General features: G+C 45.1%; 1 protein-coding gene across 2 annotated transcripts in view; it reads left to right on the top strand.

Annotated features, from left to right (window-relative positions):
- The window catches only part of CDS2 (CDP-diacylglycerol synthase 2), a 57131-nt gene extending 40406 nt beyond the window's left edge, over positions 1–16725 (top strand). For both annotated transcript variants that reach the window (XM_025932397.2, XM_086701740.1), the window contains exons 2-13: positions 52–188; positions 2071–2167; positions 3148–3245; positions 4255–4394; positions 6173–6231; positions 6885–6967; positions 9438–9525; positions 10046–10114; positions 11046–11198; positions 12942–13061; positions 13785–13888; positions 14149–16725. In XM_025932397.2, the coding sequence (XP_025788182.1) occupies positions 52–188; positions 2071–2167; positions 3148–3245; positions 4255–4394; positions 6173–6231; positions 6885–6967; positions 9438–9525; positions 10046–10114; positions 11046–11198; positions 12942–13061; positions 13785–13888; positions 14149–14281 (1281 nt within the window). In that variant the 3' untranslated portion in view covers positions 14282–16725. The remainder of the gene's footprint in view (positions 1–51; positions 189–2070; positions 2168–3147; positions 3246–4254; positions 4395–6172; positions 6232–6884; positions 6968–9437; positions 9526–10045; positions 10115–11045; positions 11199–12941; positions 13062–13784; positions 13889–14148) is intronic.
- Positions 16726–17448: the final 723 nt, after the last annotated feature.

The following is a 17448-nucleotide window of genomic DNA, read 5'->3' as shown; positions in this document are numbered from 1 at the left end:
TAGGCATTTTTTTTCTTTTTTTAACTTTTCATCTGTTTTTCTGCCACGTAGGAATCGGAGTCAGAAGTAAAGGTAGATGGAGAGACTGCATCGGACACTGAGAGCCGAGCGGAAGCTGTTCCTTTATCCACCTCTGCAGACGATACCCCAGAGGTCCTCAACAGGGCCCTTTCCAACTTGTCTTCAAGGTAACCTGGCTTAATGTTGCAGATGCCCATGGGGGCCTCGCATCAGGTCCAAGTGCCGTGGAAGACCCGGAGCCCTCAGACAGCCTGCAGTCATGTGGCACGAGCCCACTTCTGTTAAAATGTGCAGGGTGGGCCTGTTCACTTGCATTGGCCACAGTCTCCCTGCTTCTGCTCAGGGCTCCACTGAGTGTAATCTAGGGCTTAACAGCAACTACATCTGGCCCTTGAAGGGTGCTGCAGGCTGGGCTGGGAGGTGCAGTGCCCAAGGAGGAGGAAAGTGTGGACAAAGGGGTGGTGGTGGTGGGAATGCAATCTGGTGCAGCCACTCTGGAAAACAGTATGGAGGGTCCTCAAAAAGCTAAAAATAGAACTACCCTACGACCCAGCAATTGCACTGCTAGGCATTTATCCAAGGGGTACAGCTGTGCTGTTTCGAAGGGACACATGCACCCCCATTTTTATACCAGCACTATCGACAATAGCCAAAGTATGGAAAGAGCCCAGATGTCCCTCGATGGATGAATGGATAAAGAAGATGTGGTATATATATATACAATGGAGTGTTACTTGGCAATCAAAAAGAATGAAATCTTGCCATTTGCAACTACGTGGATGGAACTGGAGGGTATTAGGCCAAGTAAAATTAGTCAGAGAAAGACAAAAATCATATGACTTAACTCATGTAAGGATTTTAAGAGACAAAACAGATGAACAAAAGGGAAGGGAAACAAAAATAATATAAAAACAGGGAGGGGGACAAAACAGAAGAGACTCATAAATATGGAGAACAAACTGAGGGTTGCTGGAGGGGTTGTGGGGGGGCGATGGGCTAAATGGGTAAGGGGGCACTAAGGAATCTACTCCTGAAACTGTTGCACTACATGCTAACTAATTTGAATGTAAACTGTAAAAAATAAAAAATAAAATATAAAATAAGATGGAAAATAACCCCAAAAAACAAAGGGGTGGTGGTGGGCAAGATTGCTGACGTAGCATGTGAAAGGCTTTGTGACTGATGGGCAGACTGCTTTCCACAGAGGAGCCCAAGTTTCATGGTCAAAGTTTAGTTTTCCCTCTCCCACACATCCATTGTGGACATTCCTGAGATTCTTCTGGAAGAATTAAGAAATCTCAACTTGAGTGAATCCAGGGTTAAAGTGTTGGTCCCTTGAGACTCTGGTCCTCCAACACCAGCTATGTGTGTAGACTAAAAACACAAACTATAAGACCCCAAGACATTATCTAAAAGTGTTTCTATGTGTGTGTCCCATGCACGTCTCTCTTTGAAAGGTTCTGTTGTGGTCAAGGGCATGGGTTCTAGAGCTACACTCCCAGGATTCAGGTATCAGTTTAACCACATCACAACTATGTGATTTGTCCAATTCTTCCACTGTCAAGGCTAGTAGTGTTGAGTGTTAAATGAATTAATATATGCAAAATCCTTATAAGTGTGCCAGATGCATATTTGTGATAGCTATTAATCACTGGTTAATATTGTTATCACCATAATGATGCAGGGGCAGAGTGATATAGGATTGTGCCGCAGGATAAATATGCAGTTTTTTCTTTGGATAGAAGCCATCCGAGTAGATACAGAAGTAGGCACCACATTTCCCTCAGGATTTTTGCCTGATTCTTTCGTTAAGATAGAAGCTGGGTGTATTTTTCTGTAGGCCGTGGAGCACCTGCTGAGTCTGGTGGGAGTGAGGTAATGGCTCTATTGGCCCTGCTTCTGCCAGCCTGTGGCTAGTACCTCTGTCAAGGTGAAGGAGGTGTTCCTAGAAGGGATTGACCTCTACTGCCAGCCCTCCCCCTTGGGTTTGTGCTTTGCTTCTTTCTGGGCTCCTAACATGTTTTCTCCTTTCTCTCTTCTCTAACTTAGATGGAAGAACTGGTGGGTGAGAGGCATCCTGACTTTGGCCATGATTGCATTTTTCTTCATCATCATTTACTTGGGACCAATGGTTTTAATGATCATTGTAAGTGCCATTTGCATGCTGTTTTAATTTTGTCTAATTTAATCTTGAGTATGGGGTTTGTGGTTGGTTCTGGGAATCAGCGGCGGGCCTGGCTCCTCAGACCACATCTGCCTTCCAGTATCTGTGACTTCTCCCTTGTCAGGAGCCAACCAGAGGGGCACTGGGATAGGCCAGTAGTATGTGGTTAAAGATCTCCCTTCACTTAAAAATTTGATGATATTATTTCAGCCATTTGATGAAACTGTGACCCCAGCTGTGACTCTGTGTGACTCTCGGGTTTGTTTCTGGTTTTCCTAGGGCCTCACTCTGGGGCTTAGGACTTTCATTTAAAAATCCCAGTCCACAGCACTGCTCTTGCAGTCTTCCCACTGTCATGGACAGGGTCAGATGACTAGCAGCTGACTGCTGAGCAAAGCAGTTGGGGCTTTTCAGGTATTCCTATTCAAAGTCAAAGGGAAGGGATTGAATCCAGGGAGGTGCAACAATAAAAAGTTAATTGAAGCTTCAGGGGTTTGTTTCTATTGCATCTACTCTGTGTGACATAAAGGACTACATTGCCAAGTCCTGCGGTGTGAGTGAGAGTGAGGAGGAGAGCGGAGTCCCTGTAGGACTGACATTCTTTTTAAAAAAAATTTTTTTTAATGTTTATTTATTTTTGACAGAGAGAGCATGAGTGGGGGACGGGCAGAGAGGGAGGGAGACACAGAATCCGAAGCAGGCTCCAGGCTCTGAGCTGTCAGCACAGAGCCTGACGCAGGGCTCGAACTCACAGACCGCGAGATCATGACCTGAACCAAAGTCGCACGCTTAACTGACTGAGCCACCCAGGCGCCCTACAGCCACTACAGGGCCTGTAGGACTGACATTCTTAAATGTGATAGTTTTTCTTGAAGGCCCATGACCTGTGTGTGGGTTTCTGTTTCCAAAGATGGTAAGAACTGGGGAATCAGCAAGTATTTGGATTCTTTTGTGTCTTGCAGGTGATGTGTGTTCAGATTAAGTGTTTCCATGAGATTATCACTATTGGCTACAACGTCTACCACTCCTATGACCTGCCCTGGTTTAGAACCCTCAGCTGGTAAGCCATCTAGCCCCACAGGGGCCCCACAGATTTGGATGAAAAGTGTTTTGTAGTGGGTATTTACAGGCATGGTGGTTGGGTGGGCGGGGAGGGATGGCCACCAGCTCACACAGTACCTTTGAGACCCAGGTATTTTATGTGGTTGGCCTATGAGGAGTGTTTATAATAGTTACCTGGGATCTGGAAACTTGCACACTGGCTGTATCCATGAACACGTTGGCCTTGGTATTTGGATCCGTCAGACTTTGCACAGTGACCCCCACTTTTAGACTAGCATATATTTTTTTAAATCTTTATTTATTCTGAGATAGAGCTTACACACATGTGCACACGAGTGGGGGAGGGGCAGAGAGAGAAGGAGAGAGAATCCCAAGCAGGCTCAGAGCCCAACCAGGGGCCGGAGGAAGGTTCTGAGACAGAGCATAATTAATTGCTTAGTGAAATGATGAAATACTATATACTATGGAAATAAATGTGGGGGAGACAGATACATGTTAGGTTATATAAAGGTTTTATGAAGAAAATGGTATTTGAGCAACAAGTGAAAAAAATGGGTAAGCAAAGAGGATATTCCAGGCTGGGAAAGACAGGAACAAAGCAGACGGGTGGCAAAGCCAGAGTCAACCATTGTGATAGGTGCACAGGGTTCCTGGAAGAGTGGAAATAGGATGGGGAGGCAGGCTGAGGCACACTCTGGAAGGTCATGTTATGGTTTGAGTGTTCTTACATTAGGTGTGGAAACTGGACAAAAAGAGCAAAAACTGAGCCCCCGATTTGTGATACATGGAGAGGGAGTGGAAGCTGCCACAAATTCCCAGATAAACTTCTCACCTACAGGGTCACCAGTAAACAGGGAACCCTGGTCTGCTTGTCCCTCTGCAAGCTGCCACCAGGGTCTCGAGGGGCAGGTGGACTGCTGCTCTGATCCCTGGAACTTTTTCACGGCCTCACTGTAAAGGAGCGGACACATGTGCCCCTCACAGCAGTGACCTGTCTTCCTTTACAGGTACTTTCTACTGTGTGTAAATTATTTCTTCTATGGTGAAACCGTGACGGATTACTTCTTCACTCTGGTTCAGAGAGAGGAGCCTTTGCGGATTCTCAGTAAATACCACCGGTTCATTTCCTTTACTCTCTATCTAATAGGTAGGCATTCAGCGGTTTACCAGTTCTTGTGTTTGTCTTGTGTTTGTATGTCCGTGGAGGAGAGGTTGGGGAATTTCTTGGTTCACGCAGTTTCGATGGTGTTAACTCTGTTCAGGGCAGCAGAGCTGAGGGCCCTGTAGCAGCTCTTGCCTAAGAAATGGGACCCAGGGCCTTGTGTAGTTGTGGGGACTTCAGTCTGTGCCATCAGACCTTGTGTCCCAGCCTCCGTCAGAGGACAGCATAACACGGTCCTGTCCTGACTCTCTTGTTGGCAGAGATTCTGCGGTGTGATCAAAACAAAAACTGTCCAGGAAGTTGGGTATAAAAACAAGCGGCTATCGCTAGGGGCGTGGCCGCATGGGGGACATTGCAGTGTAGTGGAAATTTTACCGACCTGGGTTTAAAAAGACTCTGTGACTTCACAGGAGCTGGGAGCTTAATCTTTGAATCCCTTTCATAATCTGGAGCTAAAACAGCAGGGGTACTGTGAGGGTTTAGTCAGATACATTAGAAGTTGACAAACAGTCAAACACTGTGTCCATCTAACCTCAGTCTTATCTGAGTGTTAAGTGTTCATGCTCCTGTTTTTTCATAGTTGCCCTCAAAGCCAGTTTGAGGCACATGAGAAATTTGTTCTGACCTAAATTTCCGTCTGATCTATTTTTGATCAGCTTATAGCAATACTTGTCTCTGTGAATGACACCTGGCTGTAAAATAGAAAATCCACTGCCAAGAGGTCTGCTGGGATTGAGCACAGTCAGAGAGCATGCCTCAGACCCTGAGAGTGACCCCTCACAGAGCCAGGGGTCTAGAATAGCCACATGCTTTCTTCTGGGCAGGGCTGTGTTTGAGGGGCCCAGCACTCTCGTGGGTAAAAGTCTCTTTCCTTCCTGAAGGGGGTGGGGAGGGCGGCTGCAGACTGTTTTGCCACCATTTGGGTCAGTGTGAGAGATGCAGGGGTGGCCTTGACTCCACACCAGGTGGGTCTCCCTTAGCCAGACCTATAACTTTGGACAGGAGGAGTCAGCAAATTTTTTCTCTTTTTTAAAAAAAAATTTGTTTTAATATTTATTTATTTTTGAGAGAGAGAGAGCGCGCGCGCGCGCGCGCGCGAGCGAGTGTGAGTGGGGGAGGGGCAGAGAGAGAGAGGGAGACACAGAATCTGAAACAGGTTCCAGGCTCCAAGCTGTCAGCACCGAGCCCGACGCGGGGCTCGAACCCACAAGCTGTGAGATCATGACCTGAGCCGAAATCAGACGCTTAACCGACTGAGCCACCCAGGCTCCCTTCAGCAAACCTTTTCTTAAAGGTCCAGATAATATTTTAGGCTTTGGAGGCCAAAGGGTCTTCATTGCACCTCCTCTGTTCTGGCCTTGAGCATGAAAGGAGAAGCCCAGACGACATGTAAACAAATGGGCATGACTGTGTTCCAAAAAAATTTGATTTGTAAAAACAGGCAGCTGGCTTGACCTTTGTTTGTTGACCCTTGCTCTAGGATCAAAACATTCCTATCTGGTGAACAGTGTTCTAAATTGAGTGTAGTCTGCAAGATTTAAAAATATTGCCTTCCTCTGACTGTCTTGAGGGAGTCCATTATCCCTGCTGTCATTGGAATGACTAGGATTATCCCCCTAGGCTTTGGAGTTGTACCCGTGTTAACCGCTGCCAGGGGATTGGCCAGAGGACCACTTAATGCATCTAAAGGAAATGAGTAGGACAAAGATAATGCAGAGTGTGATTCATTTTGCCCCTTCTTCTCTTCCTGCTCCTCAAACTAGGATTCTGCATGTTTGTACTGAGTCTGGTCAAGAAGCATTATCGACTGCAGTTCTACATGGTAAGGAAAATGTATATGTGTGTCAGAATTCTTGGCTTAAGGGAAGTTCTGCAGAAACTCGGCAGGCCTTTTATGCTTTCTGTGACAAATCAACAGTCTGGAATGCAGGCTGTTGTGTTTGCATCTAGAACCTAGAGCACGAAGGAGTGTCCCCATTTAAGTTAGGTGGCTCTGCTTCTACCTAGACCCAATCACTGTTACTTAATACACCCCAAGCAACCTCTCCACCAGGACCTGAAGGTGGCCTCCAAGTAAGGCTCAGGGTGAAGCTTCAGGCAATGCTCACGAATATCCTACCAGCTACATCGCTCCCTCAACTTGAAAACATCCCCTCACTGAGTGCCCCAAGCACCTAGTAAACACTTATTGAGAAAATGAGACATACCCAGGCTTTTGGAGCGTAGAAAGACTTGCTCACTAAGTGGGCCCTGTGGTTTCTACTTTTGGTGGGGACTGTAGCGGGGGGACAAAGTTACTCCCAAATGCCTGTTCTGTATCTTTTTACTTCCAATAAGACAGGTACAGAAGCAGACATTTTTTCTACATGTTTTTGTTATTGTTGCTGGCAGTTTTCTATTTGTTACTGGCAGTTATTTGAAGTTCCTTTCAAGGTAAAGACACAGGTAAAATGTAATCTATATCTTCTTTTGCAGTTTGGCTGGACGCATGTAACATTACTGATTGTTGTAACCCAGTCACACCTTGTTATCCACAACCTGTTTGAAGGAATGATCTGGTGAGTGATGTCAGTGAGGGAGGTTTTCCCTTTTATTTTGTGGGTTTTCTCATGTACAGGTAGGCTGAGAACCCCTGCTTACAGTCTAAGCCAGGGGTTCTCACCTTGAGCTACATCAAAATCCCCTGCCGGGCTGGGTACAACACAGATCACTGGGCCTCACTTCTGAGTTTCTGCTTCAGTAGATTCAGTACTAAGAATTTGATTTCTAATACACTCCCAGGTGATGCTGATACTGTTGGTCAGGATCTATATTTTGAGAACTAATGTTCTATTTAAAAAAAAATTTTTTTTTAATGTTTATTTACATTTGAGAGAGAGAGAGCAAGTGCAAGCAGGGGAGGGCAGAGAGAGATGGAGACAGAATCTGAAGCAGGCTCTAGGCTCCAAGCTGCCAGCACAGAGCCCAATGTGGGGCTCAAATTCATGAGCTGTGAGATCATGACCTGAGCTGAAGTCAGACGCTCAATCGATGGAGCCACTCAGGTTCCCCAAAAACTAATGTTGTAGACATTAGACATGTGCTTGTTAGCATATGGATATTTTTAATTAATTAATTTCTAAAAGTTTTCTTTTTTTAAAGTTTATTTATTTTGAGACGGAGTGCACGTGAGTAGGGGAGGGGCAGAGAGAGAGAGAAAGAGAGAGGGAGAGAGAGAGAATCCCAAGCAGGTTCCACACTGTCAGTACAGAGCGCAACGCCAGGCTTGAACCCACAAATCATGAGATCATGACCTGAGCCGAAATCAAGAGGTAGACACTCAACCAACTGAGCCACCCAGGTGCCCCTATACATGGATATTTAAAGAATAAAAGATAATGCAATTGTATAGCAACAGGTTTGAAAACAAAAGGAAACTTTCATGATTTGGCAAAATGGAAGCTACCAAAAGTCATGAAGAAGAAAACCTGAAAAGATCAATAACTATAGAAGAACTTTGGATTGCCTAAGAATCCACACCTGGAAGGAAAAAAAAAAAAAAACAACCAATGATAATCTCAGAGTTTTATCTAACCCTTCATACTAAAGCTAATAAGCATGGGGAGGTAGAATGTTAAGCTGATTTCTTTAATGATTACAGATAAGCCATTGTAAATAAACTATTAGCACATAGAATCTGGCAATGTGTCAAAAGAATGATATAGTTGTTACTTAGTAGACATTATTCCAGAAATGCAGTGGTTTCAGCAGGAAATCTATCAGCATTTATAGAAGTCTGCAGGCTGGCTAAGGAAACTGGATGATCTTAGTGAAAAGGTAAGGCATATCCTAGTTTATATTAGAAGTGTTAAGGAGTTGTGGTTAAGATCCCAGACTGTGTCTGTTTCCAGATCTCAGAATGAGGGTATAATAGTACCCACCTCCAAAGTTAGTAAATATATGTAAAGTGCTTAGACCAGAGACTAGCTCAGATAATTGGTAGCCTTAGGCATTATTATGTTTAAAACTATGATAGCAATGGCCTGGGGAGACACACAATCTTTCCTTTTCAGAGTTTCAGGTAATTTCGAGGAATGGCTCATGATAAGTCCTTATCTTTAGGGCCAAACGTGCCACTCGGTTCTACAGTGAATTATATTAAAATCTCTGGTTGTTGGTTTTCACACTCAAACTACAAGATTTAATTGTAGATGTAGAAAATATGTTGAGCAGAGAATATGTGCTAGAAGCCTCGACAAAGTAAATAATATCGCGTGGTGTTGAGAGGATACAGATGCTCCCTTAACAAACAGGAAGTCAGAAAATACTGCCTGTAGTTTAGGGGCCAGGAAGTCAGAGATTTCTGTATGTGAAATTCAGAAATTTAAATAGGGGAAATTTTAAAAAAGTGCTGGCCAGAGAGTGGAGAGTGAGGAGGGCAGAAAGATGTTACAAGTGTGGGAACAGCCTCCTGTTTCATGGTGGGGCTGGTGGGACGGGGGGCGGGTGCCGAGAAGGTAGCCAGCTATATGGGGTGTGGTTGTGCACTCAGCCGAGCACTAGGAAATGTAGGCCTCATCAGAGCTAGTCATAAATAGTTAAAAAAAAAAAATAGGTAAATTATGAAACATACTGCATAGAATTATGGAGATGACCTCTAGAAGAAAAGTCAGAAGTCATTAAAAGCAGTTATTTTGGGGAATGGAGATAGGGATGGGAGAAACAAGGAAACCTTCTTTTCTTTACAGTTTAAATTTGTAGTATTGTGTGCCTATATTAACTTTGTAAGGATAAAAAGAACAAATGGCATTTTAGAGAACACCACCTCCGTTTACTCGGGAGTCGTTCAGTAAACACTTGAATGTCTGCTGTGTGCCAGGTACTAGGTATGGCTTATCTGCTGTTTAATTTCTTTTAGCTTATTAGTTAGTGGAGAACAAGTACTTAGGGGTTATTTTGGTGCCAGAAGTGATGAATGGCAGTGTTTTATAGACATCTGAGGTATTGTCATCTTAGGAGAGTTGATTTCTACTTTGGTTTATTCCCTAGGTTCATTGTCCCCATCTCTTGCGTCATCTGTAATGACATTATGGCCTACATGTTTGGCTTCTTCTTTGGTCGGACCCCACTCATTAAGGTAAGTGGGTCACCCTAACATGAAACACCACTGTGAGGCAACGGTGAGGATCAGCTTGGCACAGAAGAAATCTCACTAGCGTGTATGTCTTCGTGTCATCTTGGAGAAAGTCTTGCAATAGTTTAGTCTTAAGAGAAAAGCCAGACTAAGACATTTGACAACTATTCAGAAAGGAAGAACAAGTTCCTAGAGAAGATAATTGTATAGACTATACAGGCACACTTTGGGGGCTCTGATCTGAATTTGAGTGTTGTTATTTAATTAGTATACTATTTTATAATATAATTAAATTATTTGAATGACTAATTGGGACAGAAAGGAAACTGAGGGATATCAGGCTGGGAACAAGGAAACCAAGCATGGGGTTATTTTTAGAAAGGGAGGTGGTTAACAGAATGAAGGTTTTTTTGTTTATTTTTTGTTTGTTTGTTTTAACAGTAGGAAGGTTTTAAACAAGTAATCATTGTTCCAAAGCCAGTTATCAAAATGACCTTTGTTAAGATTTGCTCTCTGTCCGTAGCTGTCCCCGAAGAAGACCTGGGAAGGCTTCATTGGGGGCTTCTTTGCTACAGTGGTGTTTGGCCTTCTGGTAGGTGGTGGTTTCCCGCTGGGTGGGAGAGGGCACAGAGACCTCAGCCCACCTTCAAAGCTTGTCCAGGGCTAGAGAGCTTGTCTCCCGAGGCCAAGGACCCTGTCCCACTGAATGGTAACCTTGCCCTGCAAGGGGCATGAGCCTGGCATGCTCCGTAAGTGGCCCGGGCAGAGCCAGCTGTCCTTTATCTGCCAGATTCCAAACAGGGTCTTGGCAGTTGAGCAGGGCCGTGTGAACCTGTACTCCCCCCATGTCGAGGCATGGTGACACTCAGCAGGTAGCGTCCTTGTCCACGCATTTGATATTTCAAGATCAAGTGATTGGCAGCTAAGAGTAGGAGGTGAGGCGAGCCATGCCACTCTGGCCAAGGTTCTCTCCCATTTGTGCCCTGCCTGTGGGTGGTTGATCTTCCCACCCTTTCTGGAGCATTCCCTGCTTCTGACCATCAGGCCAGCCTCTCTCCTTTCTTCAGAGGTGTCCAGCCATCCTCCAGTACTGATTCCCTTACTTCATTCTTCTTCTTCCTTTTTCCTCTGGACTGGCTGTCTCTCACTATATCGCTCCCTGCCAACCTGCCTCCCGTTTGAATTAAATTAAGAGATGCTGAGAAAAAGGGACCGTAGCTTCCCTGAATGGGGGGAATCTTCTTGTAGTTCTTTGCCCAGATTCCTTCAGGTCTGTCCTGGATTTTGGCCTGGATGTTGGGGTAAGTATGTGTGAAGCCTCAGCAGGCCATGAACCTCTTTTAAAATTTTTTCCCAGATTCTGGCAAAATACTCACGTGGGGAAATATGAACCTCTGATTTAGTGCACAGCTTGCAGCGAGCAGGCTAGGCGCTGTGAGGGACACAGCCAGGCCCCGTGTCTGCCACGCAGGCAGGATGACTGGGACTGGTCTCCTCTGCCCGTCTCTGCTCTTCATCCTCAGCTGTCCTATGTGATGTCCGGGTACAGATGCTTTGTCTGCCCCGTGGAGTACAACAATGACACCAACAGCTTCACTGTGGACTGTGAGCCCTCGGACCTCTTCCGTCTGCAGGAGTACAACATTCCTGAGGTGATCCGGTCGGTCATTGGCTTGGTACGTGCCATTCGCATGGGGCAAGCTATCCCTGGTTAGATAGTGACCACTCCCTCAAAACAACAACAACAACAACAGCAACAACAACAACCTAGCTTCCTCCCTCCACAACGCTGCAAGCCCCAGGACAGAGAATTGTTCAGGTCAGTTCAGGCTGAAAGCAGAAGGAGACACTTCATCTCACTTCTATTCATTTAGACCAGTGGTTCTCAAACTGTGCTCTGTGGATCCTCGGGGGACCCTGAGATCCTTTCAGGGGGCCTGTGAAGTCACGATTATTTCCATAACAATATAATGACATTATTTGCCTGTTTACGTTGTTGAAATTTGCTGTGAATGGTAGGGTACACAAGCAGTGATGGGTAAACTCGCCTGGTGCGTTAGTATGAGTGGGGGCTCTGGCCCCGAACTGGACTGAGTCATTGGATTCTTCGTGCCACACACACGCAGTGAGAATAAGAGAGTTCCTCCGAAGAGTGTCTTCGCTGAAACAGTAAAACTATTCATTTTATTAAATCCTGACCCTTGAATACATATCTTTCTAATACTCTTGTGTATGAAAAGGATGCATAAAAGATTTCTGGTAAATACTGAAGTACAGCGTTTACCTAAAGGAAAGCACACGTGTGCCTGTTTGAGATATGAGCTGAACTAGCTGCTGTTTTATAGGGACATCATTTTTACTTGAAAAGTACCGACAAGCTGTGGTTTTTCAGACCTGTGTATTTGACAAACATTTTCCTTGAAGATGACGAAAGTGAGTCTGTCACTCGAAGGAAAACACCTAACGGTGATTGTTACCAACGATAAAATTCACCTGCCAGGTGAAAATTAGTATTTGGGAAAGTGTCATAGGGTTTCCACCAGAGCTCTTAATACTTCATAGCTTTGCTGATGAGAGTTGTGGTGATTCTTTGTAAGATTCTTATAGTGATTTTAACATATGATGACTTTAACATAATGATGTTTTGACATTATATATAGCAAAATGTGTCCACGTTTGGAAGATTTACATAACTTAGTGAACTATTATTTCCTAAATAGTCAGTGCATGGCATTACAGCAGTCACGTGTGGGTAAAAGGTCCGTTCAAAGTTCAAGACCAATGGATTTTAATGCTAAGAGTACAAAAATTTCATTCCTGGATCTCACATTCGACAAATTTTTAAGAAACTACCATTTGTCAAGTTCTGGTGCAGTATCAGAGGAGAATACCCGTAAGCATCTGAAAGACAGTGCTAAAAGACTCTTCCTTTTTTCCTTTTTTTTTCTTATTTAAAAAAAAATTTAATGTCTTTATTTTTGAGAGAGAGAGAGAGAGACAGAGTATGAGTGGGGGAGGGCAGAGAGAGAGGGAGACAGAATCCGAAGCAGGCTCCAGGCTCTGAGCTGTCAGCACAGAGCCCGACGCGGGGCTCGAACTCACCTACCGTGAGATCCTGACCTGAGCCGAAGTCGGACGCTCAACCGACTGAGCCACCCAGGCGCCCCTACCTTTCCCTTTTTTCAACTACCTAATTTGTGTGAGGCTGGACTTTCTCCGCATACGTCAGCCAAAACATACTGCAACAGACTGAGTGTATGATACTTAATGTCCTCCATTAAGTCAGATATTCGAGATTTACAAACACAAAATCCACTTTTCTTACTCATTTTGATTTTGGAGGGAAAATACAGTTCATTTGATAAAGAGTTACTTATGTCAACAAGGCATCTTGACTGATTTTCCCTTGTTCTTCTCAGACAACAGTCTGGATGTACCCCTTCCAGATCCACAGCATCGCCCTGTCCACTTTTGCCTCGCTCATCGGCCCCTTTGGAGGATTCTTTGCAAGTGGATTCAAACGAGCCTTTAAAATCAAAGTAGGAAAATCGTCTTCCCTATTCTTCTGTCTCCCAGCCCAGTCTCCTGTCCCACCCCATCAACCACCGCCCCCTTCAAAATTCCAGGCTATAAACCCTGACTGTTAATGTGTGCTTTCCTTCACTCGTGCATGAGATTTAGGTAGGTTAAATAAAAATACATTGCTTTCCAAGAAAATTCAGTATAGTTTTGACCCTTGAATAATGCAGGGGTTAGAGGCACTGACATTCCCCCCTACTGCATCCTCCCATGTACTAGAAAACTCACATGTGACTGTTGACCAGAAGAATTATTGGTTGATTCACACCTATTTTGTATGTTATATGTATTATATACTGTATTCGTACAATAAAGCAAGCCAGAGAAAAGAAAATGTGATTAAGAAAATCATAAGGAAGAGAGAATACATTTATATTCCTGTACTATATTTACTGAAGAAAATGACGTTTAAGTGGACCCTTGTAGTTCAGACCCCTGTTGTTCAAGAGTCAACTGTAGTTGGATTTTCAGTTTATTTGTTAATATACCTTGTATCTTTCTTCAAAAGAAACATTTTATAATAAGATTTTGTGGTATTATACCCTCAGCATTTGGGTCCATACTTCTTACTTTTTTTGCCCTCAGCTACTCAGGATAGTAGCTGGTCCCTGAGGTGGGACCATAGGGCAGGGTTTGATCTGGGCCTAGCCCAGGCTTACCAGTCCTTCCCCTGCCTCTAACAGGACTTTGCCAATACCATTCCCGGCCATGGCGGCATCATGGATCGCTTTGACTGCCAGTATCTGATGGCCACCTTTGTCAACGTGTACATTGCCAGTTTTATCAGGTACGACGCCTTTCCATCTGAAGCCAGTTGTTGGATTTTTGAGTGTGGTGAACATCTGAGATTTTAGCTACACCTCAGTTGAAGTGAAAAGCATCCCAAATATGAATGCAGTTTTCAGTTGCTGCCCTTAATGGATTCTTTGAGGCCCCCTGCCCTCCACGAGTAGAGAATCCACAGGGAACAGCAGCTATTTGGATAATCAGGCCCTAGAAGCTGCTGAGTCCCCCCACTCAGAGCTGTTTCCTCACGTTCTCCTCCAGGGGCCCGAACCCAAGCAAGCTGATTCAGCAGTTCCTGACCTTGCGTCCAGATCAACAACTGCACATCTTCAACACCCTCAGATCTCACCTGGCTGACAAGGGGATGCTGACAGCCGGCACGGAGGATGAGTAGGGGCCCCAGGGCCGAGAGAGCAAGAGTGAGCAGAGCGAGGGGCAGGGCCCCAAGGCAAGCCCCACTGGTGTGTCTCAGACTATGACAAGGCTTCAACTCACTGGTGTTTTGTTTTTGTTTTTTTTTGTTTTTTGTTTTTTTTGTAGAGTGTTTTTTATTTGTGGGATTTAAAAACAATCTGTATATATACAGTCTATGTGCTTATGATTTGGGTTGTGGGTAAACCATAGCTTTGAGTTGGAAAGAAGTCACAGGGGTAAGACCATTTGGGTCTTTTATACAAAAGTTTTAACCTGGAAGGCAGTGTTGTGCCCACCTGGGGTGGGTCTGCTGGGTACTTCTAGCTCCCAAGCCAGAGCTTCTGTTTCGGTGCTCCATCAGAGAGTGGAGACGTTCGTCTGTGTCTGACCGGTTCAGAGGACCCCCTGCCTGCCTTGTAGCTGCCCCCCCAGCAGGGAAGAGGTGCACAGCTTGGATGCCTTTGCTCCCCAAGAGCTTTCACACAGGCCTCTTGAGAACACCTGCGCTGGAGTGACGGGACGGTCGCCTTCTGTAGGCTGGAGGGACACAAGCTTATTAATTGGAGGAGCATCCTGCCCACAAAGCCCTGGGGAGCCTGAGCTGTGCTTTACGAGAAGGGTTCACCTTACTTCATCACAGACTGAATGAAAGAAGGCTTCGTTTGATTTTTTTTTTTTTCCAGAAAGCACGAGAAATTATTTATAATAGTCTGAAAAAATACACTGTAATATCTCAAGTGTACGCAGTAGAATGGACTGTAACCGAGCCCTCCCACAGGCTGTAGGCTCTGGTGGCTCCGACTAACTGTGTCTGTTCAGGGATGATGCTGTTCACGTTTGGGCTGTAGACTTGTTGCTGCTGAATCCTTTCTGGGGGCTTTCCTGTTAGGGAGCAGGGAGCTTCCTGTTCACGCACCCTTAGCCTGACCGACCACCCACGTAGCTGCTGTGTTGTGTATATACTCCTCTTAAGGCAAGTGTGTATCTGTGTGTGTGTGTGTGGTTTAAAAATCACTTATCCCTTGCAGTGATTTCAGTTGTACCATGACTTCTCCACTGAAACCACAGAATCCTGCTTACAGCTCTGGAAACCTAATCCGATTAGAGGTTTGACTCTTCTGAAGATTCAGTGCACATTTTTTTTTTTTTTTTAATATAATGTGACCAGTTTAAATGTAGCGTGTATTTCGTTGAGGGACCTTTTTCCTTTTAAACTGTGATTTATTATTTTTTTCCCCTGCCTGATTATAGGAGTGAGGTTGACTTTGGGAAGACAAGTTCTTTGTCAGGACAGCAAGCAGGGGAGAATGGGAGAGAGAACTTGGTGCCCAAATGTGTTTGCTTATTCTGTGCCACGGCTGTTCTCATTGCCAAATGCAGTGCAGAGACCCGCTTCAGCACCTTGGTCTGCGGCCGGTTCATTCTGTTTCTGTTTAAATCAGCCCTCCTGCTTCCCTGAAAGCTCACAGTCCGCCCAGATGGCTGCCATGTGCAGCACAGGGCAGGCCTCCCTCAACATTGCAGCTCTCAGTCACTACGTGACTTTTTCTTCTTAGCGTGTACTTCTGTTTCAGCACATGGCTTTTCTTTTTCAGGTCCAAGGCCCCCTTAAAAACAAAATGTGTTTTTGCTTGGGGTTTCTGTTGTGGCTCTGTGACCCTGGGCAGGACATAGCACTCTCCGGGGCCTCGTTTTCGGAGCTCTCTCCTAAGTCCAGTATTCTGTGATTTCTGGCTGAGCAAGTTCTTGTCACCAGAGGCTACTTATGGGTATCGAGTGATGTCCTGGGCACCCAAAAAGCCACAGCTTTCAGGCCATTTCTAAATGCTGGTCCTTGAGATGAGTCAGTATCTCACCCACAAATCTTAGTGGAGGTAATTAGTAACAAGTCCAGTTTTCACATTGAAGAATGAACTTGGTTCCTGAGACCAGAGACAGAAGGGGTAGTCTCTGTTGCCTTATTGTGGGCATGTGGCGGGGTGCTTGGTGGCTGGGGCCCAGCAACTCCTGAATAAGGCCATCTTTGGGATCGAGGTGACTGGCACATTCCTTTGTGGAAGTGGTCACCAAGTGGGGAGGGTCCTGGCATCCCAGGAAGCTGAAGCTGGGTGCTCATGAGAGCTCTCAGCAAGAAGCCCAGAGGGTCAGCTCGGGTTTTATCTTCTGATTTCCCCACATGCTTTCAGGTCAAATAAGAGGAGCTTCCTAGCCTAGTAGCTGGGAATGTGACACCACCTCGTGTCTATTTATCTATATCTATATATATGCACAGTGTTTTTCTTTCTCCCATTTATTGAAGATATTTCACTGTACAGACGAGATTCAAAAGACTATTTTAACATATATCTGTGCATTCTTAATGAATGGTATAACTTGCTTCAGATCCATTTTTTGTGTGAGAAATAAAATGTGGCTGAAACTGTATACTCTCCCTTGTGACTTCAGTTTCTCACTTCGTGTGTGGATGTGTTTCCCACTTGTTTTGCTTCATAAATGTCATGCAGTCCTGATGTCAAGATTTTTCTTTTCTTTTTTCTTTTCTTTTCTTTTTTCTTTTCTTTTCTTTTCTTTTCTTTTCTTTTCTTTTCCTTTTCTCTTCTTTCTTTCTTTCTTTCTCCTTCCTTCCTTCCTTCCTTCCTTCCTTCCTTCCTTCCTTCCTTCCTTCCTTCCTTCCTTCCTTCCTTCCTATGTTTATTTATTTTTGAGAGAGAGAAACAGAGCATGAGCAGGGGAGGGGCAGAGGGAGAGAGGGAGACAGAATCCAAAGCAGGCTCCAGGCTCCAAGGTGTCAGCACAGAGCCTGATGCAGGGCTCAAACTCACAAACCATGAGATCACAACCTGAGCCGAAGTCAGATGCTCAACCGACTGAACCGCCCAGGTGCCCCAAGATTTTTGTTTTCTGCTCTGAATCTTATAGGTTCTCACAGCAGCCTCCTGAGGGGCCTCAGGCAAGAGTCCTGAGCGCCTTGCCTGTGAGGACGCTGAGGGCAAGAGCACGTGGAGCGCTTCCCCAGGGTCGTGGGGCAGAGGCAGACCTCACTCCAGCTTGCCAGGACAGGAATCAGCCCTAGTTCCACTTGCTTTTGTGAAAGTGGTGTAGGTGTGCCTGAAATTCCAAGAATTCTGGAATATTCGTTCCTCAAGC

This window comes from Puma concolor, chromosome A3 (assembly GCF_028749965.1).
Source record: "Puma concolor isolate L17-30 chromosome A3, mPumCon1.1.hap2, whole genome shotgun sequence".
In the NCBI taxonomy this organism is placed as follows: domain Eukaryota; kingdom Metazoa; phylum Chordata; class Mammalia; order Carnivora; family Felidae; genus Puma; species Puma concolor.
This window is presented reverse-complemented; position numbering and strand designations above follow the sequence as displayed.